The sequence below is a fragment of the Dipteris shenzhenensis genome, chromosome 25, assembly GCF_047967505.1.
Source record: "Dipteris shenzhenensis isolate YYH24624 ecotype China chromosome 25, Dip_SZ_1.0, whole genome shotgun sequence".
NCBI lineage: Eukaryota > Viridiplantae > Streptophyta > Polypodiopsida > Gleicheniales > Dipteridaceae > Dipteris > Dipteris shenzhenensis.
In genome coordinates, this window is record NC_141620.1 from 8,866,605 (window position 1) to 8,894,595 (window position 27,991).

Here is a 27,991-nt window from a genome sequence, read left to right on the forward strand (position 1 = left end):
TTAAACCCCTCTCAATATTAATACCTAAGTTCCCCCTCTCAAGTATTAATCCCTTCCTTTTCTTCTATCCTCTAAACACTCCCTTCCCCCTTCTTTTTCTTTTTATTTCTTTAAATTATCTACCCCTCCCATCCTTTCATCCATTGTTTTTTCCACCTATTACTTTTTCATTCTTCCCTCAATTCTATTAACAACCCCCCTTCCCTCTTTTTTTCTTACCTTTCTTATATTTCCCCCTCATCTTAAATTAATCCTTTAATCCTACTTACTTCACTTAAACACTTGTTCACTTATAGCCATTGTTTTACGCATCTAGCTTTATAAGTTTGTTGTTAAGCATTAAATTTATTACGACTTTGATAACAAGGGAGGGGTGTTTAAGACACATGTCTAAAGTTTAAATGGGTTCTCACCATGTTTTTCGTGTTGGATGGTGGCAGGTAGGCAGACTCCCCTCTTCAATAAAAGTGATGCTACCAACGACTTAACAAAGCTTCATTGCTCTCATTTTCTCTTCTAGATAAAATTGTTCATTCTTTAATGATGCTACTTCGTTTCCTGTGATGTTTATTGTTGCAAAGTTTTTCTATTAAACATCTCGCTTTCCTACTCCAAATTTGTCTATTCTTCACTATGGAAAGGGGTGTTGTAAATGTCTACTACACACACACACACACACACACACACACACACACACACACACAGGGAGGGAGGGAGAGAGAGAGAGAGAGAGAGAGAGAGAGAGAGAGAAAGAGAGAGAGAGGGGGGAGGGGGAGGAGAGAGAGAGGGAGGCGGAGGAGAGAGAGAGGGAGGAAGGGAGAGGAGAGACAGGGAGGGAGGGGGAGGAGAGATTGATAGATAGATAGATAGATTGAGAGAGAGAGAGAGAGAGAGAGAGAGAGAGAGAGAGAGATTTTGAGAGAGAGAGAGAGAGGGGGGGGGAGAGAGAGAGAGAGAGAGAGAGAGAGAGAGAGAGAGAGAGAGAGGGATGGATGGATGGATGGATGGATAGGTAGGTAGATAGATAGATAGGTAGGTAGGTAGATAGGTAGATAAGTAGGTAGAGAGAGAGAGAGAGAGAGAGAGAGAGAGAGAGAAATATGATGGCAATTCAAGATTATTCTATTTGCAAATCTCCTCTTTGCATATGATAGAAAGAAGTTAATACAAGTGGTAGCTCATGATATTTGAAGGACGCGCAATATGAAAAACAATCCGCCTGTTCCTCTTTAAGAGCATGAGCCTCAACCCTACAGGATTTGTTGGCTATTACTATTGGACTAGTGATCCTTATAGGGGAGTTAGTGTGATTAAGGTGTGAAAGTAATGCATGGATTGGTTGAGGTGTGATGGTTGACATGTGGGGATTGGACCATATGTGAAGCAAGGAGTGATTGGAGCTTTGAGCAACTAGGAGTCACTTGGTGATGTGAGAAGGAACTACATGTTGCATGAGAGGCAGTGCATGGTGGTAAACTAGGTCTTTTGTCGAGGCCTTCATGCATGTAGTGTCGGTGCTTTAGCTCCATAGCTTGTAGCATTGTGTTTTCCAACTCAGTAGAGGTGCGGCATAGTCTTGAGTCTAGAGTCGTATCTTTGCAATATAAATTTATCAGTTCTTTTGTGTTCACAATTCGGATGTTTACCTTCTCATATTGCCTAAGAGCTCTATGATTTGTATGTTCCGTTCATTCGATCTCAGTGTTTGGTTCATGAGTTGAGTCTTTATTCCATGCTATATGTGAAGATTTCTTTAAAGCATTGCTTTGCATACATATACCAACAAGTGGTATCAGAGCGGGTTGGTCCAAAAGCTTGTGAGCGGTTTTGATTCTTGCATGTCGAAAAGGTCTGTCAAGAGAGCTAAGGCAGTGCCATTCATGTTTCCACAAAAACTCAAAAGACCCAAAAGTATGATGTGTGGGCGAAGAAGAATAGGATTGGATGCGTTGGCCGAAGCTTGTTTTTAATATTTTTTGGGCATTATATCATAAATCTATGGAGTCAATGAAGAAGACAAAGACTGAGAGATCAATTGTGAGATTCACTGGATGGAATTTTGTGACCTGGTAGTTGTCAACTAAGTTATGGTTCATGCACAAAGGCTTGTGGGGTATTGTTTCTGAAGCTAAAAAAGAACCCACGTCTGGAGAAGTTGAGAAGCGTGCATGGAGGAAGGAGAATGACAAGGCTATTGGCATGATGGGGAGAGCGTTACTTCCATCACCTAGACGTCACAAAAAGTGTAATAAAGAACTGAATGATGCTTGAAGCTTTATTTGGAGTCAAAATGCACCATTCCAAAGCCAACCTGAAGCAGCAACTCTATGACTTGTGCATTAATGACAACAAAGATTTGGCAACATTCCTCAACTGTATGCAAGCATTACTGAAGCAACTTCTTGAGCTTGGATCCAAGGTTGAAGAGCATGATCACAAAGCAATACTATTGAAAAGCTTGCCCTCTTGATACAATGAGACTACTCGTATTTTGAGACTAAATGACGAGGTAGATTTTATAGATTGTGTGGGATTTTTTCTGAGCAAGGAAAAGCGGGAAGAGAATGTTTTCACTAGTGACACTGCCTACTTTGCAAAAGATAACTGGAAGACAAACACACACTCGTGTTACTACTATGGCAGGCCAAGCCACATCGAAAGGTTTTGTGCTAGGAAACAAAAGGACAAGGTGGAGAAGAAAGAGAAGAACAAAGCTTACATGGTTGAAGGATCTTTACCACCAGAGGAGATGGTGGGATTAGTCTTTGATGATTTACCTGATCAAGATTGGGCCTTTTGATGCTTTTCGTTTATGCTATTGGTCTTTTAGCATAGGGTTAGCTCATAGTCATTATATGCATGATTGTTAAGGTTTGGCTATGAAGCCAACACCAAGCTACGATGCTTGGGATAGCTTTCTGTGTTGGGTTATGACACCTAGAAGGTTTTTGGTTGAACTACGATGTCTGGTTGTTGGGACTACGATGTCCATTAATTTTTTGAGTGCTCCCTATTCAGATCAAGGGAGGGTGTTGGAGTAGTGATCCTTATAGGGGAGTCAATGTGATTAAGGTGTGAAAGTAATGCATGGATTGGTTGAGGTGTATTGGTTGACATGTGGGGATTGGACCATACATGAAGCAAGGAGTGATTGGAGCTTTGAGCAACTAGGATACACTTGGCGATGTGAGGAGAAGCAACTAGATATTGCATGAGAGGCAGTGCATAGCAGTGAACCTTGTTGACTACAAAAGCATCTCACTACATTGTAGTAGGCCTTTTTGTCGAGGCCTTTGTGCCTGTAGTGTCGATGCTTTAGCACCATAGCTTGTAGCATTATGTCTGCCAACAAACTCAGTAGAGGTGCGGCATAGTCTTGAGTCTAGAGTAGTATCTTTGCAATATATATTTATAAGTTCTTGTGTGTTCACAATTCAGTTATTTACCTTCTCATATTGCCTAAGAACTTCGTGATCTTTGTGTTCCATTCATTTGCTCTCAATGTTCGGTTCATGAGTTGAGTCTTTATTCAACGCTATATGTGAAGAGTGGATTTCTATAAAGCATTGCTTTGCATACATATACCAACAATTACAAAGTCTGTGAAAGCGACTCGGCTAAGGACCCTACAGACCAAGCTAGCTAGCTGCTAATACTAACATCAAATGGACATTGACTAAGGCTCGAGGCCTTTATGACAAAGAGAGTGAGATGATCGTCTTCAGTGCATATATACTGCCTTGCTAAACCACCATGCAAACACCTGATGATGATGCCCAAGTCTCTAGAGAGCTCTCAAAAGCCACTTGCCACTTGCCACTTGCCGCTTGCCACTTGCCACTTGCCACTTGTGGATCTCTAGGAAGCTTCGTACATAGTCCACCAACTGATCCCAGCTCTTGCATGGCTCTACCAAAACACAAGCCAGCATAGTAGACCAACAGATTGAAGCCACATGTGTGTGTGTATGTGTGTGTGTGTGTGTGTGTGTGTGTGTTTGTGTGGGAGAGAGAGAGAGAGAGAGAGAGAGAGAGAGAGAGAGGGGGGGGGGCAGAGGGAGGGGGGGCAATTTTTCACGTGAATGCTTTGTCTCTCTATCACCATCACATAGCTGCTCATCTACCTAAATCCTTGAGTAAATTAATCATAAAGTGAAGCTAGCAATGCCTATGAAACTTGAAATTTTATTTTGTGGAATTAAAGCCATTTAGAAATCTCACCTTAAGACCCAACGGAGTGCGTCTCTAACCTGGTGTAGATGGGTCAGGCTACTCGTGGACATAATTAGTGCTCAGCCAATGTGCCTCCACCTGGCATGTGTGCACTCCCTAGGCATGCAATCTACTGCTTTCATGCCATATTGAGGTTTTCCATTTTCACAGGCTTCAACCTTCTTGGCTCTTGCGCTATATGTCCAGCCCCTCGCTGCAACCCCACCGTCGTCACACTCGCAATATTTTTTGCCTCGCCTTTCATATGTTCTGCCAGTCTTCCATGCTAGCAATTTGGTGTGATGCCCATCAGTCTACATGGTTGTGCAAGCTTTGGAGTCTACTGCAACTAGGTAATTTTTGGACACTGCACCAAGCTTCTTCTCCAGCTTCTGTATTGGTTCTCCACATATCAGCTCGCATTAACTCATCTAGATTATCACATTGCCATCTTTGTTGGAGGCTCAACTTCATTAGCACGAGTCTTAGCTCTACGAGCTGTTTTTGCATAGTCCTCTATGACCTACTTTCTTGGATATTTGTCTTCATACCATGCTTTGGAAGTGCAATCTAGCCTATCTTTTTAGGGCTTGATTGAAAGCTCGAAATTCTTGACTTCTCTAGTACAACTGTATTTCACCTTGGTAAAAGTAGCTTTAACTTTTTAGTGAGAAGGGATTGATTCTAGATTCATCATCAATAAATCTTTTTTTGAAATAAAATCACGTGTACTCCCATCGTTATGCAAAATGGCAACTTCTTTACCATTAATAAAGCCTTTCATCTTCAACAGTGATGAATGAAAACTATACTTACTTTCACCTTCAAAGTGGCTTTGCGTAAGTGTCACCCTCTTGCTTGGCTGCATTGTCCTTGATCATGTGTACTTTTGCAATGGGAATCTTCTTGTTTCTAGACAATCGATAACTATGTGTCTCATTTGGTTGCACTTGTAACACCTTATTTCTTTCTTCTTGAAAATTTTTACATTTATCTTTGAAGGAGAATCTGCTTTATGTAGGACAAAACTATATTTCGATTTGAAAAAGGCCTCTTTATCAAACTTCTTCTTCTTATGGAAAGGTACATATTTGTCTAAACTCTTTTTTTCTTTCAGCTTCCTTTCTTTTTTTGTAGTTCATGGTGGTAAGTGAAATGGAAGAATTGAATGAACCGAGACGGTACATATTAATCTCTGCTCTCAATTTGACTTTAAACTTGCTACATATCTCCTCCTTTGATCGCTCTCATTCACTTTCTCTAGTGATTGCAATTGACGTAGGGTTTGCCATATGTAGAGATTGTTTCCTTATCAAATTGCCTAAAAATTTCCCATTGCTACCTTGAAATGCAGTGGTAGAAAATTTTTCTTGATATACTTTTGGAAAGATTTCTAGGTATTTTGTAATCTTCTAATATGCTTAGTAATGTTCCATGAGAGTGTAGCACAGCATGCTCTCTACTAAATGATTAGCAACACATTTATTTTTTTCTTTTTCAGAGAATCACTCCCCTAAAAAATAATGATCGAGCTACCTAACCCATGATAAGATAGTGCATGCATTTTTCTTCCCATCAAAATTCTGGAATGTGAAAGCTTTTCTACTTATTTATTCCTTCACTATCCTAAGGACGCAGTCATCTTCAGAGTCAGAGTCAGATGACTCATCACCGAATGACTGCCTTTTCCTTTTCTTATTATTATTTATTCTAGTTTCTCCCTATGCTCATGCTCATGTGCTAATTGTGCTCGAAGTGCATCTAGTTACTCTTGAAGCATGGGTGGATGTGGTTGATCTCCCATTAGGATGTAATGAATATAAATAAAGTGGGACGAATGCAATTAAGGATATTAAGTGTATGAAAATATGAGCAGATGAGTGATGTATATGCGCTTGAGTGTATGACCAAGGAAACAGATTGTGAAAGAGACTGTGTATAAGATTTTAAAAACAAAAAGAAATCACTTATTTCGATCTTGTTCAGATGGAATTTGGACCAAAGTAGGAGATTGTCATCATTTTGCATCGCTTCAATCGCCTTTGTACCCAAGCACTCCAATTTGTTGCTTAGTAGCTTTGTGGCTTGAAAATATCTTTCTTGATGCTAGTCTTCAAGTGCAGCTACACTTTTTGCCTTTATTGTGAAATTACTTTGTTGGTGCAGCTTTGCATTTCTCATAGCAGTAAATCGTTGTTGTGGAAGCCTTTCTTGAAATTCCTTTGGAGAGACCTCTCTTTTTCTTCCTCCAAAGCCTTTTGTAGGCCCTAGGACTAATCTCTTTTGGAGGGGTCCTTAGCTAATTGTAACCTTGCAATTTGAAGGTCTTAATATGGTCAAAGAAACATTTGACTTCATAGAATGGCCTATCTTTTTTCATAATGAATTTGCGGATGGATGGAGAGGGGCGTCGTGCACAGACAAAGAATCTTGAAGACCATAAAAACAAGGCTATTAAAGCTCCCACTCCCTGGTGCAAATATCCAAGTAGATAAGAGAGCGAGTTGATGTTGTTGAGCAGAAGCTGATCACAGAAGCAGAGAGTAAAAGAGCTACTAAAAATTGCAGGAGGAGCCATCAAATAGCTAGCTATTCAAGAGCTAGTACAGGATAACCTTTGACAAAATTCATGAGAAGTTAGTAGGCTTCCAACCTTGAATACCTCAAGACTATTTGGTGCAAAAAAAATAGGACAATAGGATGTGGGGAAAGAATTGCGTAGAGCATATTTGCAATCTATCCACAATTTCATAATTTCATAATTTCATAATTGCCGATCTACTAGGTCGCCCGATTTCAAAAATTCATAACAATCAATCTATCCATGGTATTGATCTTGAATCAATTGCAAAGCAGAGAGTAAAAGAGCTATTGAAAATTGTAGGAGGAGCCATCAAATAGCTAGCTATTGAAGAGGCAGTACTCGATAACCTTTGACAAAATTCATGAGAAGTTAGTAGGCTTCCAGCCTTGAAAAAAATTGGACAATAGGATGTGGGCAAACAATCGCATAGAGCATATTTGCAATCTATCCATGATTTTAAAAATTCATAACTGTCAATCTACTAGGTTGCCTGATTTCAGAAATTCATAACAATCAATCTATCCACGATCTTGATCTTGAATCAATTGCAAAGCATTCATAATTTTTCTAAGAAAATTCACCTGCATGTTAATTATGGAGCTTAGGTGACCACTATCACCTAAGCTCCATAGCTCCTGACCTTCGCCATTGCTGTGCTGCACAAAATCACCCGAGCGTCCAAAATATCCATCACTATGCTGCCCAAAATCACCATCGTTGTGCGTGAGCTCTACTCAACTATTTTGGGTGCCTAGCTGATCTGAGGCAACACAAAAATGTTGGAGGTCAGGAGCTATGGAGCTCAGGTGATAGTGGTCACCATGATCCCCTTCCTCGCTTGAGCCTGCTTAGCTCCTCCCCTTCCTTAGTCCACTCCTCCCTCCATGCCTACACTCCCTCCCCTCGTCCACCATGAGGGCTCCCTCCCCTCCTCCCCTCCTCCCTCCATGGATGCACTCACCCCCCTCCCTCGCCTCTAATATATTAACACGACAATCGAGAAGCTTCCAGTTATGAAGCTTCTTGAGATCTCCCACCACCCTTTTGGATACCGAGCCCCATACCTTCATCTTAATCACATTCTCCCTATTATACTTAGCTTAATTGTGCCATGGTCACCCCTCTTCTAATTAGTACCCTAATAAAACTCATTGGGTGTGCCTACTTGCAAAAGGTTGTAGTGTGCATTCATAGATGAAATAGTTGCGACTTGACGATCTTTTAAGAGCCTGAGGGATGTAATGGGCAAGTGTGATTAGTGGAAGGTAGAAGGGGTTTGTTATGCAACTTTACTGTCTCATTGCACAGGATACCAGAGTGCCTGACAAGCTGATGTGCTGCGGCAATAATAGGGGCAGAGAGGTGACTTTCAATGATTCGTAATGCTAACATGGGTGACTGCTGAAACAAGGCTATTGCTCTGGTCCCTGGCATAGACTCATCCCTAGCTTTGGGATATTGTTACTATCAATGTCCAAGAGACCAAAGTTCCAAGCCTTAGTAATTGAAATTGGCTAGACCGCTGGTACTGCTACAAATGCATAGATTTCTAGTAAATCCTTCACATAGCTAATTGCAAATTAAATGTTGATGCTTCCCTTGTAACTCGTATCATGCAAAAGTACTTTCATACAAGGCCTCTTGTAAGCCTTACCTTTAAATTATTTTCTTTTTGCCTTCAAATCGTTAATTCTTCAAAACTCTACCACAACCTTATGAAACCCACATAACTCATTAGGTAGCTTTCATCACCAACTTCCAACAAACGTGTATAGCATAGCCTTACTCTAACACCATTGAAACCAAAAAATTGGGGATTTTCTAAGACTTATAAAACACCACTTGATAAATTGAATGAAATAACCAAAACACAAAGAGATTGTGATAATGAACTGGGTATAATCTCAACGATATGGGTATAATCTCTCCCCCTTAGATGAGTGGCTCATGCTTCCTCATTTAGAGTATTGATAATATTTTATTAAACCTTAAGGTACTAAAAACTATCCCTCTCTTCCAAAAGTAAAGGATTGCATTGATTGCCATTCAACAAAGCCACTTTGAGCTTACTTTATCCAAATTGATGATTACATCCCTTACTTTTTACAAAGCCACTTTGGGCTTGCTTTATCCAAAAATGGTTTATATCGTCTAACAAAAGTATTGGCCAAGGTTTTATAGTATCAATGAAATAAAAATTGGCCCATGTTCATAAAATATGCATTGTGTGACACCTCGATTGATACCCTCACACTAATCCAATCCTTGTAATTAGTCCAATCACTTGTACTCACACCACCAATTTTAATAAGCAATTGAACGAATCACAGAATAATCAATCCCAATATAATTGCACTCAAAGAGCAGTAATCAAACATGACCCCAATAACACTAGCAACATTAGTATTAACATGGAATCACCCACAATATCAACCATCTAGTGTGTCAAAAGACAGGTTAGTTGTCCCCAACTAAACGATGCAAAGCATCCACTAGGACCTTTGTCACATTTGGTGCATTCATATGGAATACTTTGTCATAGTTAGGACAACTAAAAGTAAAATCATATCCAGAGCAAGAAATATCAGAAATATAATTCCGTGATAGCAACCCTATCCAAGCCCTCAACACATTTTGGAACAGGGAACGGGGCAAATTTAGAGAAAGGGATAGAACTAGTAGAAGGGGGAAAGGGAAAGGGAGATGAAGGATTAGGGTAGGAAAGAGCGAAGAAGAGGTATGTGTGTGTGTGTGTGTGTGTGGGGAGAGAGAGAGAGAGAGAAAGAGAGAGAGAGAGAGAGAGAGAGGGAGAGAGAGAGAGGGAGAGAGAGAGAGAGGGAGGGAGGGAGAGAGAGAGAGAGAGAGAGAGAGAGAGAGAGAGAGAGAGAGAGAGAGAGATGTGTGTGGAAACTAGGGATAAGCATCAAATGTTAATACTAGAGTGGTGGGTTTGGACTTCCCTCCACAATCCCTCTAACTCTCATTGGAGTAATTCTTTATGAGTCCCTTATGACCCTTTCATTCAGCCATCCCTTGCCATAGAATTTTGAACAGGGAACGGGGCAAACTTAGAGAAAAGGATAAAACTACTAGAAGGGGGAAAGGGAAAGGGAGATGAAGGATTGGGGTAGAAAAGAGAGAAGAAGTGGTGTGTGTGTGGGCAAAGAGAGAGAGAGAGAGAGAGAGAAGCACTGATTGTCTATATCATGAGTGTAAACCCAAGTAAATTTTCTTTAGGTACTTCAACAACCATTATGCAATTCAAGTTTAGGATGATCCTAACATGAGGGCTCTTGCAAATGTAAAAAAATGGTAGTCTTTGAATTTTGCATGTACTTTTCTTGAATGCCATGTATATAGCCCTAGTAAATTGTAGACACTATAGACAACGTGAAGTCCACATTGTAGACAAGGCACTTGCAGCCACATTTTCTTTTCTCTTTCCATACTCAATTTCAAAATCATAGTTCCAACCAAGTGTTTTGCTTGGGTTAAGTGGGGGGGGGGGTAAGGAAAAATCTAAGTGTTTGATGGATCACTTCTTTTGACCATAAAAGGTATTCCTCAAGAGGTCTATAAGACGAGCTACCCTCTTTGAAAATCTTTGTATAATAGAAGGAGGCAAGGCCCAAAAATTTGTGGGGATTAAAAGCCATTGTGCCTTAACCCTAGTTATGTACACAATACTCAACATATATATATGAATGACATAGAAGATAAGGGTGGTTCAGCACCCACAAATTTGTGTGTTCCTCTTTGGCTCTCACACCCTCTACTTCCATTATGAAATCACAACTGGTATCAGAGCTTTGGGGTTCTCTATCTCCTTCCTGAGCACAATGAAGAGATCGTGTGAGCTTTTCGGAAGCATTCATGAGACAGCTATCCAAGAGCAGTTCTTGAAGCGACAATGAATTTCAATCTATAGTCTCTATTAATGTTGTAGAGGACTTCAAGAGCTACATTTTTGCTTTTTACTTCATCTCAATCCGAGCTCTCTATCAAAAGATATAGCTTCTACAAAAACAAGCCTCGAGAGGAGAATCGACGTGATTCGTGTGTTGAATCCACACTTCTACATCACCATTTTGCGATTCATTTGTCTCAGCATGTTCAAGATGGCCTAAAACCTCTACTTGCAAATATTCTCCCGATTCCATGAAGTTTTGTAGCTGTGGTGAACCTCTGTGTGCAGACGTCTTCCTCATTTTATTTTTCTTCCGTCTATGGATCTCAACTTCCAGGCCACCATTCTCTGAACTGTTACCTCTGTTGGATTCAAAGGGGTTTGAAACCTCTATCTACAAACCCACTCTTGATTTCATGTGGGATTGATGCCTTGGTGATTCCTTGAGTAATCGTTTCGTCTTCTCCATTACAAAAAATTCTCCAAAGTTCTCCAAGGTTCTAGTTGGCTACCATGTGGCATATAAGGCTACCCCCTTATGATTATTTGTGTAAGGTTATATTTGTAATTCAAAGGTATGGTTTGCAAGGGTTGACTGGCTCCCCTCAGCGGATGAGATTTTGGAGTTGCCGATAGAAGGGAAAAGTGTAGAGATTGTGCCACTGAATTTGGATATGTAGTGACGTCCATGTTTTGAGGCATCTCAGATTTGCTTTGTAATAGCAGCCATTGCCTTGAGGTCGTGATTTTGGACGTACTTTTTGTAGATCACTCTTGTTGTAGTTTGAGCCATGTGCACTCATTCATGGTTTTTATTGAGTTACAGTGGATGCTTTATTGGCCATTTGGATGCATTGCGGTCCTTGTTGGATGTGCTAATAGGCCCAAATTGCCTTGTGGGATGCTATTTTGATGGAAGCTTTGCACATGGATGGAATTTTATGCTAAGGGATAACTTTGACACATTGCAATTGATGCACTGATAGTGCTACGCTCTATTGGATGAGATATTGTTGATGCATATGCCCATGGATGATGTTTATGCTTGAGGCACTTGACATTTATTGGCATTTGGATTGCCATTGTAGTTGGTATTTTCTTTTTGGCCAGATTTGCTCATATGGATGCATGTGATTCTTTCTTGCAGGCTCTAGCATTTGTGATTCTTTTTTGCAGGCACTAGCATTTGGGATTTTGCTTTATTTGCATCATGGCATCCTCTTTCATAATTGAAAAGGAGTTTTTCAACATTAGAAAATTTGATGGGATAAAATTTTCTTTGTGGGAAGAACATATAAAGGATGTGCTTATTCAAAAGAAGCAGATAAAACCCTTGGAAGAGATTGTAGCTAAGCATGTAGCTATGTCCACAAATGATTGGGATGAGTTGGATGTGTGCCACTTGTGAGAAGGAAAATGTCTCTAATAAAGTTTACCCCATGAAGAGGTTGTTTGAGTTGTAGATGAAGGAAGGGGTCTCCATTGCTTCTCACTTGAATGAATTCAATATTATTTTCAGCCAGGTTCAGGTCAAAAGCTGAATTTCGATGCAGAAACTAAGGCAATATTTCTCATATAATCCATTTTTAATGGTGAATTTGTTGAGATCTCTGAAATAAGTGGACATGTCGTATGAACCATCTTTCTTTTTCATAAGGAAAACTAGGGAGGCAAAGGGAGAAGTGCTATGAGAAATACTTTTTTCTCAAGCCACTCTCCTTCCTATCTAGCTATGTCCTCTTGTTCTACTTTAGATAGAGGATATGGAGCCTTGTTTAAAGGATTTATTGCAAGGCTCCAAAACTATAGCAAGATCAACATCTCTCTTTGGAGGTAACTAACATGACATATAGCAAATACTACATTTCCACATCCTTCACACCTAGGAAATGCTTCCCTTGACACATGCACTTCATAAATGACACGTTTTTTTGTGAGCTCTCCTGAAGTTCGCTTCCACCCCTCCCATGCCATCCTTATTTGTGTATTTTCTTGTTACTTGTATATCTACTTTTGGGTCCATGAGCAAGGAAAGGATTGCCAAGTTAACATGTATGGTCCGTGCATGATCTCTATTAATTATGAGTGGGAAGCTTCATGCTCTTAAAATTTTGGTGCGGCGTGAGTGGAGCTTTCCACTAACCCTTATATAGACATAAAGGTCATGCAAAGCTATTCAATTTCCTTTCTATTCTCTTATGCACTATATAAACATTGTTCCAATCTAAATGGAACAATCTACCAAATTGTTACATGGGAGGTTGTAAAACACCATAATCATAATAAGAGTATCTCATGCATAATAAGCCTTAGTATCGATATAGAAATAGGAATATAAAATATGAAAAGTGGTACTCCTAAAGTCTTACCCAACTTTCCAAGATAGATATATACTTCAACATTATCTTAATGGGATCTTAGTGTTTTATACTACAGAATATTGGGCCAACTTTATTTTTTAAATAAAGAACTTCTATTAAGTTTAAAGAAACTCCAAGAGAAAAGCTCATGAGAGAAGTACATCATGCAAGGAACAAGAAAACAACATCCTAGGAGGGCAAAATCAAGCTCCTATAATAGAGCTAGAGAAAACCCAAGGTTGGGGGTGAAAAAGCTTATGGAAGTATACTATGAAGAATGGGGAGTCACTCCACTCCCTGAGGAAAATGGTCCTCTTAGTATAGGATACTGGGGAAGACAATTGCATGCTCCGCTAGATAGCTACAAAGGTATGTAACATATCTATCCAAATACTGGCCAATGTGAGTGCAGGGTGCACTTGGGAATCATACAAGGCCTCTGTGCATCTAGATCTCCAAATATGCCATGCTAATATGCTCACTAGAATCTCCCATGAAGTATCCATACAAGCATGGTCAAGTCTATGAAGTGAGTCAAGGACGTCATCTAGAGAGCATGACAAGCATCATCAAAATGAAAGAGCCAAAAACAATCATGTCTCTCATAAACACCCGAGGCTCAAAAAGAGAAATCCAAGCCACTAAGCCTTACATCATGGAGCAGGGATACGTAATAAAGGTGCTCAATAAACTAGCAACCTCCTTCCTAGATGATTCGCACATGTGTATCATCTAATAAGCAATGTTGAATGGACTCGTCAACAAAAAGGCAATGAATACAAGTAGAGTCTGACATCCATTGGTTCATTTTGGACCAACTTGGACCTTACCAAGAAGGAGATACCATCTTCCTGCACAACTTAGCTCCCCCTTTCATTCAACCTAACTCAAATCAAAAGATATAATAATATTGCTTCATGCATCCATCCTCTGCACCACATTTTCCTTTGTTCATAGATCCCATTCACTTTGACTTGCCATAAGGCCCAATGCTACATTGTCTTAGTAAATAACAATTGATGGCCCAAGCTCTTCAAGGCAAGGCCTCTTGGAGGAAATTGTGGGATCCTCACAAGCTCTTTGTAACACAAGTGTGATTGATATCTATGCTACTTTTATTATATACATACATATCCTCATAGCAACAAGGGCCATGCTTCATCTTCATCATCTCCAAATTTCCAAGTAAGGCCTTGGCACACTATTTCATGTTTTGTTTTACTGCCTTCTGTCATCTTGGAGGCAGTAGGGGTGGGGGGGCTCTGTTGGGGATCTCTTGAGGGGCCTCCATCTAAGATTCATAATTGAGTGCTCCAAGGGATGAAGAGAGGTGGATTTTCTAAAGGTGGATAACTGCAATAGAGGAAGCAAAAAAGGGAAGGTCTATCCCTCATTAAAATTAATAAGGGCACAAGGTTGCTATGCGCAAAGTGAAGCCAAGTCGCATTGGGAGCTTCTTGCAAGTAGCTAGCCAAATTTGGACTTCTATTTTCATGTCACACTTCACCATGGCACCCAAGTGTGTGCCTCATTTTGAGGAGTCATTATGTAGTAGTGTTCCACCATCTTAGTCTGCTTAGCATGAGCAAGTGCTTTCCACAATGGATGCACCCACTCATGGATATTCCTAGTCATCCCATATCTCTTGCATTTGTGGATATGTAGGCATAGTTCCTTGAGGCATCCTCCTCCTTGCTTCAGGGTACAGTTGTGTAGTTGGGGTACCAACTTGGGCAGCAGATCTCATATTAGATAGACCAGTTGTTAAACTAAGTTGTTGCACATGCATTATTGGATAAAGGCAAGCAGCTTGTACCCCACCATGGGGATCATTCAGATAGCCAAGATGCATTCTTTGCACCACATGGAGGTTTTATGGTAGATGCTCTACACAATTCTGGATTTTAGTCCTTTAGGTCATTTCAATTTGAATGATCCATTTCCCAATATGGGGATTACCTTGGCCTTGAGGGCACATTCTCCCTAGCTTCAAGCACTTGCTTGTCCAACTCGAGGCCACCATCTAGTTTATAGCTCTCTACACTTTTACAAATGGAGCAATCTATCCTATGTCTTCCCATAGATGGGTGCTCCATGAAAACTCTTGGTTCTTTTACCACACTAGCCAGTATGCCTGGAATTCTTTGGGTTCACATAGCAGTCCATAGCATTGAGAGAGAGGTCAATCCTCCTCTCAAGCTTTTGGCACACAACCTCTGCTTCACGATGCATTTGACATGCCCACACATATCTGACAGGGGAAAGTTGTTGCATTTTTATTGAAGGCTTGCATCCCTCTTGGCCTCCACTTGAAGGGCGCATGAGCCCAAAACCATTAAGCGACCTGCCAAGTGCATGGAGGTATTGGATCCCAAGTATGCTACCATATACAAGCAATATATGGGCAACACGCATGGGACTGCATTGGAGGGTGAGAAGAACCCCAAGATGCTCGAATGGCATGACCGAAAGGCTATAATAGGCCCATTTCCCAAGTTCCCAACAATATCGTGCAACAGAATTCCATATGCAAGGCCTTATAGGCTTCTTGATGCAAATCCAGGAGGGAAGCCTAAAGTTGCAACACAAAATTCATTAAACAACATACCAAAGCCATCATGGACCTCAAAAAGAGGGCGAATCTATGCTATAAGTGTAGCAACAAATGGACTCCTGAGCAAAGAGAGGTATGCAAAACAAGGAATACTAAAAAAGCCAAACTTAGTATGATCATCGATCTCTCTTATGATGAGGAAGAGTTGGTGGGCTCTCGAGATCTTTGATGTGACTCATGAGGAGACAAGTGGAGCACATGAGTGAAGACAAACACTTCCAATGATGGAGCCAAGAGTGATTCTAAGGTTCCCTTTGGTTCAGATGGTACTACTCAACTTGAAGAGCATGCCCATGAGATACACTAACAAGGTTATTCCATGCGTACTCCTAGAGTTTCTTCATCATCATGTTGCTATGCCATTCTATTCATAGAATGATGCTGATGGACATACCCTTGTAGATGAGGAGGAGCAATATTGGGATGCCTACCTGGTACTCTACTCAATATCTTTTGACACTTTTATGGGTGCTAAGGGTCTCGAGGCACTTGAATTAGAAGTTGATATTAATGCATGACTATTCATATGCTTGTGGACAGCAAGAGCACACAATAGTTCATCAAAAGTAGAATCTTGCACAGAGATTCACCATGCACGGAGATTTGAGGTTGCTAATGGACAACCACCTTTCATCAATGCTTGTGGGGCTTGTTGGCATGCCACAAAGATTGACCATGGGCTAAGAGTTGAGGTTGCTAATGGACAACAAATGATTAGTAGCTTGCTAATGGGTAGTTGTGATTAGTTGAGGTTGCTAATAGACAATAAATGGTTAGTAGATTAGGTTGCCAAGATGCAAGAATCCAACTCTCTTATGATTTTGCAAGAGATCTCTTTGCATTAGACATCGGTCTAATTGACGTTGTCTAATTGACATGCATGAATCCAACTCTTATGATATGATTTTGCACGAGATCTCTTTGCATTAGACATGGGTCTAATTGACATTGTCTTGGGGGGAGCTTAGTATTGACATGAATGCCATGTCAAATAAGGGCAGCTTTGCAAGGTTTGACAACGGCATCCTTGAAAAGCTTTGCGAGCACCCACACAAGAAACTCATTTCGCATCTTCCACTATAAGAAGGGCATGAGTAGATGAGCAAAGATTATGCAAATGGAACTAGAGAGTACTGTGGTTGCAAATGCCACTGCTTTTGTGAATGACGAGTTGGAGGGCGTGGGTCACTAGTTGATTGCCCTTGGCCCCCCTGTTCTGAGTTTCCATCTTTGCAGTTAAATCAATCGAAAATGTCATCTATTTGGTGGCTCCCTCCTTGTGATGGTAGAATCCAAAGCGCAACCAATGTGTGTTGGTTGTTGAGTCTACTTCTTGTGCTTTGTGCAAGGTACTTTGCTGCACTGTGTGATCGGCATTAGAGTTTGTTTCGTGCAGACGGGTACAAAGCCGAAGGGAAGGACTGTAACAAGAGTGTAGAAATGGGAATGGGGCAGATTTAGAGAGTGGGATAGAACTACCAAAAGGGAGAGACGGAAAGGGAACGAGAGATGAAGGAATGAGGTAGGAGAGAGAGAAGAAGAGGAGTGTGTGCGCGTATTACGGATTGGGCACTGCATTGCTGGGATTTAGACACTCGTCCTCTCCCATTGGCTAATATAACAATGGCCAGTTTGTATAAGGGATGCCTCCACCTTGGATTTCAGATCAAGGAAATCAGATTTAGTCTATGCATCGTCGTGTCAAGTGGTGGCACAAAAGATTGCCATTGCTTTGGAGTTGTAAATTGCCTCTTCTCCAACCGGTGTTTCTATGGCGGGTTATGGTAGGGGTTATTCCATTTGGTTGACTCCTAGCCCGACGACACATTGCTCACAAATGTTTGGCTCCTAGTGAATCCTTGATCCATCTCTTTTGGAACTATCCCGTGACTTTTTGCTTCTGTTACAACGTCTTTGAGCAAGATTCCCTACTGCTTCCTTTGGCAAGCTCTTATGGATGTTTGGCATCTATCCACCGAGGCCAGACTTTCAGTCTTTTCTTTGCATGGGTTCAATACGGGGCCTCAGGATAGAAATCATAGAGACTTTAGAGACTCCATTTCTCCAAGTCTTCCTATTTCCGAATGTCATTAAGGCAATCCTTTTAAGATTGCCTCAGTGATTGTCAAAAAGATTCCTCTCCTCCATTGACATCTTTTAATCTTTTGTAATAGCAAGTTCTCTCCTTGGGAATTGCTTCTTATAATACAAACAAATAAGGATTTCATAAAAAAAGTGTGTGTGATTGCCTCGGTGGTTGTCAAAAGGATTCCTCCATCTACTAGTCCTCCATTGACATCTTTTAATCTTTTGTAATAGCAAGTTCTCTCCTTGGGAATTGCTGCTTATAATACAAACAAATATGGATTTCATAAAAAAAGTGTGCTTGCACGCCCGCACGCATGTGTGTGTGTGTGTTGTGTGTGAGACAGAGAGAGAGAGAGAGAGAGAGAGAGAGAGGGAGGGTACAAATGTGGGAGAGGTCACATCAAAAGTGAATACAAGAGTACACGAGTCCCTTTCCCCCCCTTCATTATACAAATGATTTAAAAATTCTCGAGTATACCCACATTTGATGTGTTATCACCTTTCCTGCACTTTTTCATTGGGTTACTCCATATTGTACACCTTGCTTTCACTTTGAGTCCCCCATTCCTTCTATCTCTGTGTCCACATAAGACACATAGGTAGAAGACTTTGGAACAGTAGTTTGATTCTCAATGGAAGCTTAATTAAATCCTTGTGAGCTTTAGTACAATAACTTCAAACTTACCAACAGTTTTGAAAAACCCTTGAAAGTTTTCTTGCACGCTTTTCATTGCCTGTGTTGTGACGCTGCCCACTCTCAAGCTCTTTTAGGAGCTTCTTACTGAGGACATCGTCATCCTGCACTATTAAAATTACCAAAATGTGCCTACCACTGGCCCTTGCTTCAATGTTGCTACCTAGAAATTGCTAATTTCTGATGAGCTGAGTAGCTTAATGTCATTTTTAGTTCTTTTATCAAAGTTCTAAAAAAGGACACCTTACTACCATCTCACAGATATTATATTTCCCATCCAACATAAGTATTCTAGGAAGATCTGATCTAAAAGCGTTCAAACCGAATGAATCACAGTATTAAATGAAGTTTTCAAGGGCTATTTACAAGAACTATAGCATCCAGCCCTTTTGGTGAGTTGCTTTTTCTATAGTGCCGCATGTAGTTTAGAAGGGGCCTGGCCAGGCAAAGACTAAATTAATAGGATACTTTTAGATACTTCCAAGTCACTGCAATATTAAGATTAGCTAGGTTAACCTGATTAGAAGTGTCAACAGTCAGTAACTTGCTGGTTGGCGATGACAGATTGGATCTGTGTAGCTGCAAAATTAATACTTGCGAGGCATAGCAGGAACCCCCAACTGTTTAAATTATTCCAAGACAGACTTGCCAGGTCACGAAAACATCTTTGAGCAATGACCATTCCACAATGCTTAATCCAAGTAACATCAAACATTTCTACGTGGTGAGACTCATATTGCTTATAAGCTGGAGAGCAAGGCTTCACAAACAAATAAGCTTTCTGGATAAGAGCAAACCCAACAAACAAAACCATACAGCACAAATTGATGTTTCATATAAAACACTGGTAGCACCAAGATATAAAGCTAAACATGCGCAACATACACTGAAAAGCATGAACTAAACACCAGTCTTCATGATCTCTTGTTTTTTTGGATCCAGTCCAACAACTGAGCAGAGAAAAAGTTTCAAACCTTTTTGTTAAGATCACCAGTACTAAGCATCAGTATTATAATAACATACAAAAAGATGCATCTATACCCTTGTTCATTTGATGCAGCAATGCTTTACTGCAAGAAAACCCTTCTCTAATGCTCTCTGATTGTGGCTGCTGATGATCAAGGGTTGCAAATTGGCCACTACTACTGGTTTGATAGACTCCGCGATTCTTTGTTTACTTACATCCTACAGGAAAAGAGGTGCCCCAGCAGCTGACAAAAAAGTATATTCGGTCATCTGATGACCCTACAATGATTTCGACCACTACCTTTAATGACAAATGAAAGTATAGTATACTCACAATGTGTCTTGCAAGGAAAACCATTGCAATTTGGGCACCTAGGACCAATCCACATCAAGTTCAAAGCCATAAAACTGCAGTCGTATTCTTTCCTTTGACTGATCTACTGCTTATAATTTTTTAAAAACCTATGTTATCATAAACATGAGCATGAACTGTCTTGTCATGTGCAAAACATTGCTGTATGCTTTGATATGGCCCAACAAATTCCTTAACAAAGGACGTAATAGGAACTCTCTTCCCCAATTTGACCTTAATAACTTTGTAACGTGAATTGTGTGCTTTAATACCAGAACAACAAGACTGCACAAAGTGAAGTCTCAACATCTAAAATATTTAATACATTATGGCAAGGATAAAAGCTCTAGCCCAGCTTAAGCTTTTTACCAGAAAGAAAAGAAGCTGCTATTGGCCATGTCTTCAGAAATAAGAAATACTTCAGAACCAAGATGAAGTGTGGCTTGTCCAAACATTCATCAACACCACTCTCAGGAAGCCTTGAAGGCACAATTGAAAATTAGTTGCATAAATTATCAAGACAGTTTTGTGCCGTTACCCCAACCCTGGGTGATTTTCATTGGAACTCTGGCTTACACAAAAAAAGGGTGGTATTGGGCATGACTAGACTTACAACTGTGCACACACGCATGTGCATACACCCATGGTACACGCACACGCATTGCATAAATAACAAGAATAGCAAAAAGTGGACCGCCACTTCATGTTATCGAATATAAATGCATACCTTCAACCAAGGCAACGATAGCCTGATTTATTAACCGAAGGTTGCTTGATCCAGCTCATATTGCAAATCGATGACTTCTACGAAGGACTTCAAATAACTTTTATTTATAACCAAGGCTTGAAAAGGCGGGTAATGGCATTTCTGTCTGGCCTTATCATCATGGGCGTCAATCAAAATACCATGCTAAAAGAATAAAAAGGCCCATGATAACATCAAATGATCACCCTTGCACAGGTTACGAAGGCTGGTTTTTGTATGCAGAATAATATCTTGGCCCTTTGAACACAGTCCAACATTCAATTATGAAGATCTCGTAATATGTGCTTCTCATCTACCACTCATATTTGATCATAAAGAGTTTTGGCATCAGAAACTTTGAACTCTGATGGAACCTTCTCAACATTCAGGAACTTGATAATGCCATTCTCCACATAGGCCGCCCATCTGTTGAAAGCAATCAAGCAAGCCAAGTTGCAGACTACATTGAAATTATGCTGATATGCACCAATGAAGACAAGTTATTCTTACTAGCTCTATGGCTTCACATTTGCATCTCATTTCACTAGGGAGTCGACAAGAAACCTTAGCCAGGACAGAAGCAACCACATCTCCGATTTTGGGAGATTAAAAAGTAATTACCTATGTGAACGAAGGCCCAACAAACCACTTGACAAATCAAGATCCAACTTTAAATGCTTATGGAACCCGCCATCAAAGTCGCCATAAAACTCCAACTAGCCAAACAGAGCATCTGTCATGAGAACCCTTCACCACTTGCCAACTCGTTTGATTAAATGAATGCTTGGAATTTCTAAAGCATAATACTTACTTTATCTTTGCATTGCAGTTTCTCAGCCCATGCGTTCATTACATAAGGATCGTTAACTGCTACACATAGGATTGAATTAACACCTTTTTCCTTGAATTTATCGGCATATTTGGAGAAACTGGGCACATGCTGTTGTGTGCACACCCCTGTAAATGCCCCCTGGTTCACAAGTATATAAGTCTTTGGAATTTTATGATGAACAATGCTTAGCAAAAAGGTATCACGTGACATGCCGTACATATAATGTTTCGGGCTTACCGGCAGACCGAAGATGACCACCTTTTTACCCTGAAAATTTTCAAAACAAACCGACGAAACAATTCAGGTTCAGATGTTAACTAGAAAATACAGATGCAGTATGATCGACGTACTGACACAAAAGATGCAAGAAATCAAAGCTTTTACCTTATATGTGAGCGCAAGTATGGTCAATCCACAACTATAGTGGATTTCAATGCTGCAATCAATTAGGGAAATACTAAAAGCACAGGGAGCTAGTCACCTGGTAAAAGAGATGCATAAAAGCTACCGCGTTCTTGTTTTCTGTTGTCATGTAGGGATGTTCGGTCTGTTTGCTTTCATATAAACCTTCAGTTTAAATGAGGACAAAATTATGACGTATCTCTAATCTTTCACCTGGAAACGAGCTGTCAGAAAGAGTTCCGCCTTATCGGCTTGAGCTCCCCCATTGGCCGGAAGCCATTCACTCACTCACTTCGAGATCAGAGTCACTCTACATCTATATCAGACTCTACTCGTTTATTACGACTGGCATGCCACAACTAAGAAATTGGCAAAGGGTTCGACAGGAGGTACCTGAAAAATCTCACGAAGTTGAGTGGTGGAGAAATTGCTGGAGACCCCTTCATCCCATGTGCGAGCTTTTTGAAGGCTAATGTGGGGATCTGAGTCGATTTGCGTCCCAACGGAAGCAATGGAGCGCGTGAATCGCTGCCCCCAACCTGGGGCGATGCCACGGATCGACACAGGCCTCCACATATTACTTTATTAGAGGTCCTGCACCTCTTGAAAATGAAGCAAATCAAGAATGCCCACAAAAGTGCCACGGCCGCTCTTATGTAGAAAACTAAATTCCCTAAGAATCTCGATGGGTTTTTAATTACCTTTACCCTAAGGTTGAGTGATATGTGTGGAATAATTTGATTAAGGACCTTTACTTGTCAACTAAAGATAGTACACAAGCTTTTGTCTCTCTCAAATATATCTCTCTCTTATGCAAATAAAGAGCTTTATAGCTATGGAACAATAGCAAAAAGAGATGATATTTTGGAAAACCAATGAAGAGTTTGACAAGGAGGGACACAAATTGAAACATGAGAAAATAGCCTTGTGAGAAGATGTGAACTTACAACAAGTGCAAGAATACATAAGAGGACAAAATAATCCTTAGCAAACGATGGAAATTATCACAAATACGATGACATTTTTGAAACTTGATCTAATAGAGATGAGAAACACCAAACTGATAGTGTAAAAGAAGTACTTTTATATTTTTTCCCTCTTAGGATTGCCTAGGCTTTAAAAAATAGAAATAGACAAGGGCTAGACATAGAAGTATAAAAGGCATCATTCTCCCAATTCTTAAGAGCTAGAAACCCTTAAAAGAATGTATCTAGCATTATAGAGCTTTGTTTTCCTATCAAATAAATTGTCACACTACCTTCTTCCAAATATTGCATTGATTTGTAATCTAAAGGGTCCATGTACTCTTGGATTGTTCTCTTGAGCAAGACCCAAAGCTCAAATGGCATTTCAAATGTTGTCTCAATTCTCTTGAGGTAGAAATAGTTCTCCATGTACTAGCATTTGATTTTGAGGGCAAAGACATGAAGGGTTCTTTGAGATCCAAACACAAGCTAACCCAAAAGCAAGCTTCATGAGGCTACTTCGCCTCTTGGCTTGAAGTTTGTTGAATATATAAGAGTTCAATGTTTCAAAATGGTAAGGTTTCTTTAGGGATTCATGATATCCTATGAGCTCCTAAGGGACTCATGAGATTCTAGGAATCTAGTGAGGGATTTTCCCACATTACCCTTTACAACTCATGAAGATTGCCACTGTGACTCATGAGGTGTTTCCTCCAATGGGAGTTAATCCAACTTTAAAGCTTGCACAAACCCAAGTCGGCAATCACTTCACCAAGGAGGGATTGAAGAATGTGTTGATGGTGATGAAGAGAATGAGATATCAAATGAGGAAGCAAAGTATCACAATAATATTTGGGCTTTTACTCTAAGCTACACGTTCTTTTTTCAGCATGTGTGTATGATCTAATTCCATGTTTGTCTCTACTCTTGGGAACCCATGGCTCTATTACCTCTAAAGAAGCAAATATTTGTGTATAATTTTCTCACTACCTAAAGAATACTAGATCTTCTTTGAGAAAGTAGAATTCGACTAAGCACTCCACTGTGAGAGTAAGATGCATCAAAGTGGATGGACGTAAAGAAACATCTTCAAAATTGGACTGAAAAGGGCAAAAATGACAAGGATAGGTAAGGAAACAAGGAGAGGTCAAGATCACACTAAGTACATTCTGTAGCACAAGACCACCTCTATATTCTTAGCTCCTATATTACTCAAATTTTGACCCTATCCACTCTAAAAGTTCACTTGAAGCTTCACACACTATCTCTCATAGCACTCGCAAACACACAAAAATTGTACGTTTACTTGGAGCACATGTGTACACATGAGCAAGAGGTTGGTCCCAACATGCATTTATTGGTAGAATTGTCTTAGTTTCTTTGTGGAGTAGTCCCTAAATATAGCATGAAGGTATTGATAACTCTTTAAAAAAATTACAAGAAAATGAGCCTCTTGCAACGCATGTTGAACTTTCAATAATAAGCTAACTATGGGTGTACCATAAGGCATCCATGTTAATGTAGGATAGTTTGCCATGAATATATCACCTCTTATTTTATAACTTGTTGCATTACCGAATAGTCTTTATGAGCCCATAGCCCTATATGTCACTCCTTCTAGAGATAATTGGGACACATCCACCACATGTTCCTTCCTTAGGGACTATCAACATAGCTGTTCACAACTGTAGCATTTGTTGAGCCATATTCCACTGAGTGGTGTAGGCTAAATCCTGGAAAGTAGTTATGGGTACACTTGGGTGAAAAAGATGTTGATCACAAAGTTTGATGGAGGTTTTGACTTCCATATAAGACCTCAAAGATTTAGGGATGGTTTATAGGGTTTAATAAAAGGATAGGGTTGAGAAATCTATCTAGGTTTTTAAGGTTGAGAGAGGGGCTGTAGGGTTGAGGAGTGGAGAGCTAGTCTCTTTCATGGAGTCACGAGGTTAAGGGCCAATAAAGAGTCAAGAAGGTTGAGGAGGAGGGAAGAGTTTGGGTTGTTAGGGTGAGAGCATTCTAGAACACATTGATAGTGTAAGGAAGCATGGACACTAAGAGATCAAGCAAGGAACACAAAAGTGACCTAAACTTTGAGCCCCAAAGAGTCGAAGGCTCTTTAGATTAAGTGATATTTATGTTCACGAGTTTCCATCCTTACACAAAGTGTATACTTTCTTTTTCTACCACAAAAGTGTAATGAAATTCTCTCCCTTGTAAGGACATTCTCTCTCTTACAAGGATTTCTCTCTCTTATAAGGACACTCTATTTGTTGTTTCTCCAAACATACAATGATCTCATCTTGGTTGCTCTGGACAGTGCTTTTGACTCTTGTTACCCCACAAGGACAACAAGTCCTCGAGACCGATTTTATTGCCTATCCTCGGGTTATGCTTGACCATGTAGTCAGAGTTGTGATATTGTTGATCGGCAATAATACATTTTTGGACCAACGAACATGGTAAAGTTGGCACGTTTTTTTATTTGGTGAGCTTGGTGTCGACCTTTTTTTTTTGGCTCAGTATCTAAAAAGCCACTATCCACAATTTCTTTAAATAGATAGACGTATCACCCTTGAATTAGAATGGCACGTTGGAAGAGGCAACAAGCAGTTTGAGCATCTATCTCTTCATTTGGATTGAAGCTAAGCATGGGAAGATGTTGATCAACGGTGAGGGACACTTCCAAGATTATTGCAAGTGCTTTACTATATTTGGCACTATATTTGAGGGTTTGATCATGGCTACCTCACATTTGTAATGCATTTTTGTCTAAGGATTTCATGAGTGTTTTTTGGATTGTCCATTCCACGTTGTGTATTTATGAATTTTGGGCCAATTAGGAAGTACATTTTTCCCATGGATCGTGTTTACTAGTATCCCACTTGTAATAGTGGTATATTGCATCAAACTTGGGATACATCCAAAACAAAGATGGTGCTTTGAGATAATCTATGAGGCATCTTTCTTTGAGTACTTTACTTTCCCCATGTAGGTTGTGGCTCCAATTTGTTTATGATGGCTTGAGTCATTTGCTCTTGGGGTATGTGCATGGAATTCCCTATGTTGTCCCATCCTTGTCTTGACCTTTTGTCTAAGTATTACTTATAGAAGCCTCCAATGGGACCACAGGGCATTGGAATCCTTTCTATGTGCTTTGCATTGTTGGGACATTTGTGATCAAGGGCTGCTCTAAGGTGCATGTGTGCATCTAGTAGTAGTCACATGTTTGTGTGTGTGTGTGTGTGTGTAGTAAAGCACACTTAGTGCTATCTAGGACCATGACACAGGTGATGATATAAGGTGCCCTCTCTAATGATTTAGGAAGTCCCTATGATGTAGGGCTGATTTCCTTTGATGTAGGAGAGGTCCCTATGATCTAGGCCACCCTCTCTCCCATTTTATAAATGAGAGGCTTCTCTCTCACAATCAATAGAACAAACATTTTGGTCTTCTCTTGTGTTCTCAACTCTTGTTATGATGCTTCTCTTCTCTCCCACCACTCTCCAACATGTGGTATCAAAAATTTAGGTTCTAGAAACCCCTTTAGCCCCCTAGTTTGCCACATCATCATCTTCTTCCTCACCTTCGCCTCCTTCTCTCCATTTTGCCTCTTTCTTGGAGATTTTTGTAAGAGCTTGTTCTCCCTTTATAGTGTGCCATTTCTCAAACCCTCTAAACTATAGTTCCACATCAGTAGGGCACACCTCCACCTTAGAGGGTTTCCCAACATTTGCCCTCTATAGCTCGTGTGCCAACACAAACTTTGCTCGATGAACTTCTGCACAATTTCAACCTGCCATTTGAGCACACATTGGGCATGCTGCAAGCTTCCTCCTGATGAATTTTAAGCCCAAATGGTTGCTAGAGTGAGGATAATTTAAAGAAAACCAAGTCAAACTTCTTCAGCTTGGCTATGGCGACTTGACGCTTTGGATGGGAGTATCAGCTTCAAGATTGTATTGAACTTGGAAGTAAATCCCAAAGATGATGATGATGCTTATTGCAATAAAGGTTATAGGCTAGCTACTACAACCTAAGGAGGAGGGCTCATATGATGGCATTTTGAGCGCATCACTTCATATTGTTTGATCCGTAGAAGGCCTACATAATTGAGAGACAAAATAAATTTCTCTCATCCTCATCCATCCATGAGCATAGATGATACTTGGTAATGCATGTAACATTTTGAGCTACAATTTTTTCCACTATATCTGAGCTTCTCCTTAAAGGTGATCATCTTGCTTTAGGACTTGAACAATATCTTGGTACAATGCTATGGTGCTTTGTAGCATCTGATCTTGTACTGGATCCTCTAGTCATTGGGTAGGTTAGGTCAGTTTAGGAATGGTTGGGTTTGGTTTAGTATAGTTAGGGTTTTTTTTAAAGAAGGAGGTGGTAACGACAGTCATCATCGGTGGCAGTGTAGGACTACAAAACATGGATGGAAGTGACAATGCATAGGAGTGGGGTGGGAAGACAATGAGGGAAGAGGAAGAGGTCGAGGAGGGGATTGTGAGAGGGGAGGAGGCATGGATGGGGAAGGGGGTGTGTGTGAAGGGAACCAAAGGAAGGCAGAGGTATAGCAAGAGGTAACGTTGTGTGGGCGATGAATGCAAGTGAAACAGGCATGGTGGCAAGCGTTGAGGGAGGCAACGATATAATTCAAGCATTGCAAATAGAAGTGGCGAGGCACTAGGCATGGCTAACAGTGGGAGAATGTTGGATAGAACTGCCAGGGGTAGGCAGAAATGATTTTGTACATGGCAACACTTTCCATGGTGGTGCGCCGATGGTTGGGATGGGTGGACCAGCAATGATTGGGCACTAGTGGAGGTGCCATAGGGGTCAAAAGGTGATGGCACAGAGGTGGCACACCATTGTGGTACAAAAGATCTACTAGCAAGCGGCATGATTGATAGGTAGCATGGTTGGTGGGTTTTGTAAATGGAGGTGATTCTGGCAGTGATGAGGGACCGTAGGTGGTGGCAACGGGCTGATTGAGGACAAAGAAGGGGGTTTTAAAAAAATGAGTGATGGAGCAAAAGCAACAACACTTCAACAACGAAAAATGATGGAATACAATGAAAGTTTGAGAGCATGGATGGAAAATTAGACAATCGAGCAGTTTGTTGCATGGTAGAATGATGACGGAGGGAACTGAGACAAATAATTAAGGGTGGCAACCAAATGGGGGATGGTTATGGATGGAACGAATGGGGCGAAAGAGAAAAAATGGCCACCTACAATTATGTCATTGCCCATTGTAGC

At 40.5% G+C, this 27,991-nt stretch overlaps 1 protein-coding gene across 1 annotated transcript; it reads right to left on the reverse strand.

Annotated features, from left to right (window-relative positions):
- Positions 1-20,591: 20,591 nt before the first annotated feature.
- On the reverse strand, positions 20,592-22,431 carry PRXIIF (peroxiredoxin IIF). The gene is made up of 5 exons (XM_087396981.1): positions 22,149-22,431; positions 21,591-21,620; positions 21,333-21,491; positions 21,143-21,237; positions 20,592-20,947 (listed from the first exon to the last, which is right to left on the reverse strand). Exons 1-5 carry the CDS (start codon positions 22,329-22,331, stop codon positions 20,842-20,844), a joined length of 573 nt encoding a protein of 190 aa, XP_087253107.1. The 5' UTR covers positions 22,332-22,431; the 3' UTR covers positions 20,592-20,841.
- Between the last annotated feature and the right edge of the window lie 5,560 nt (positions 22,432-27,991).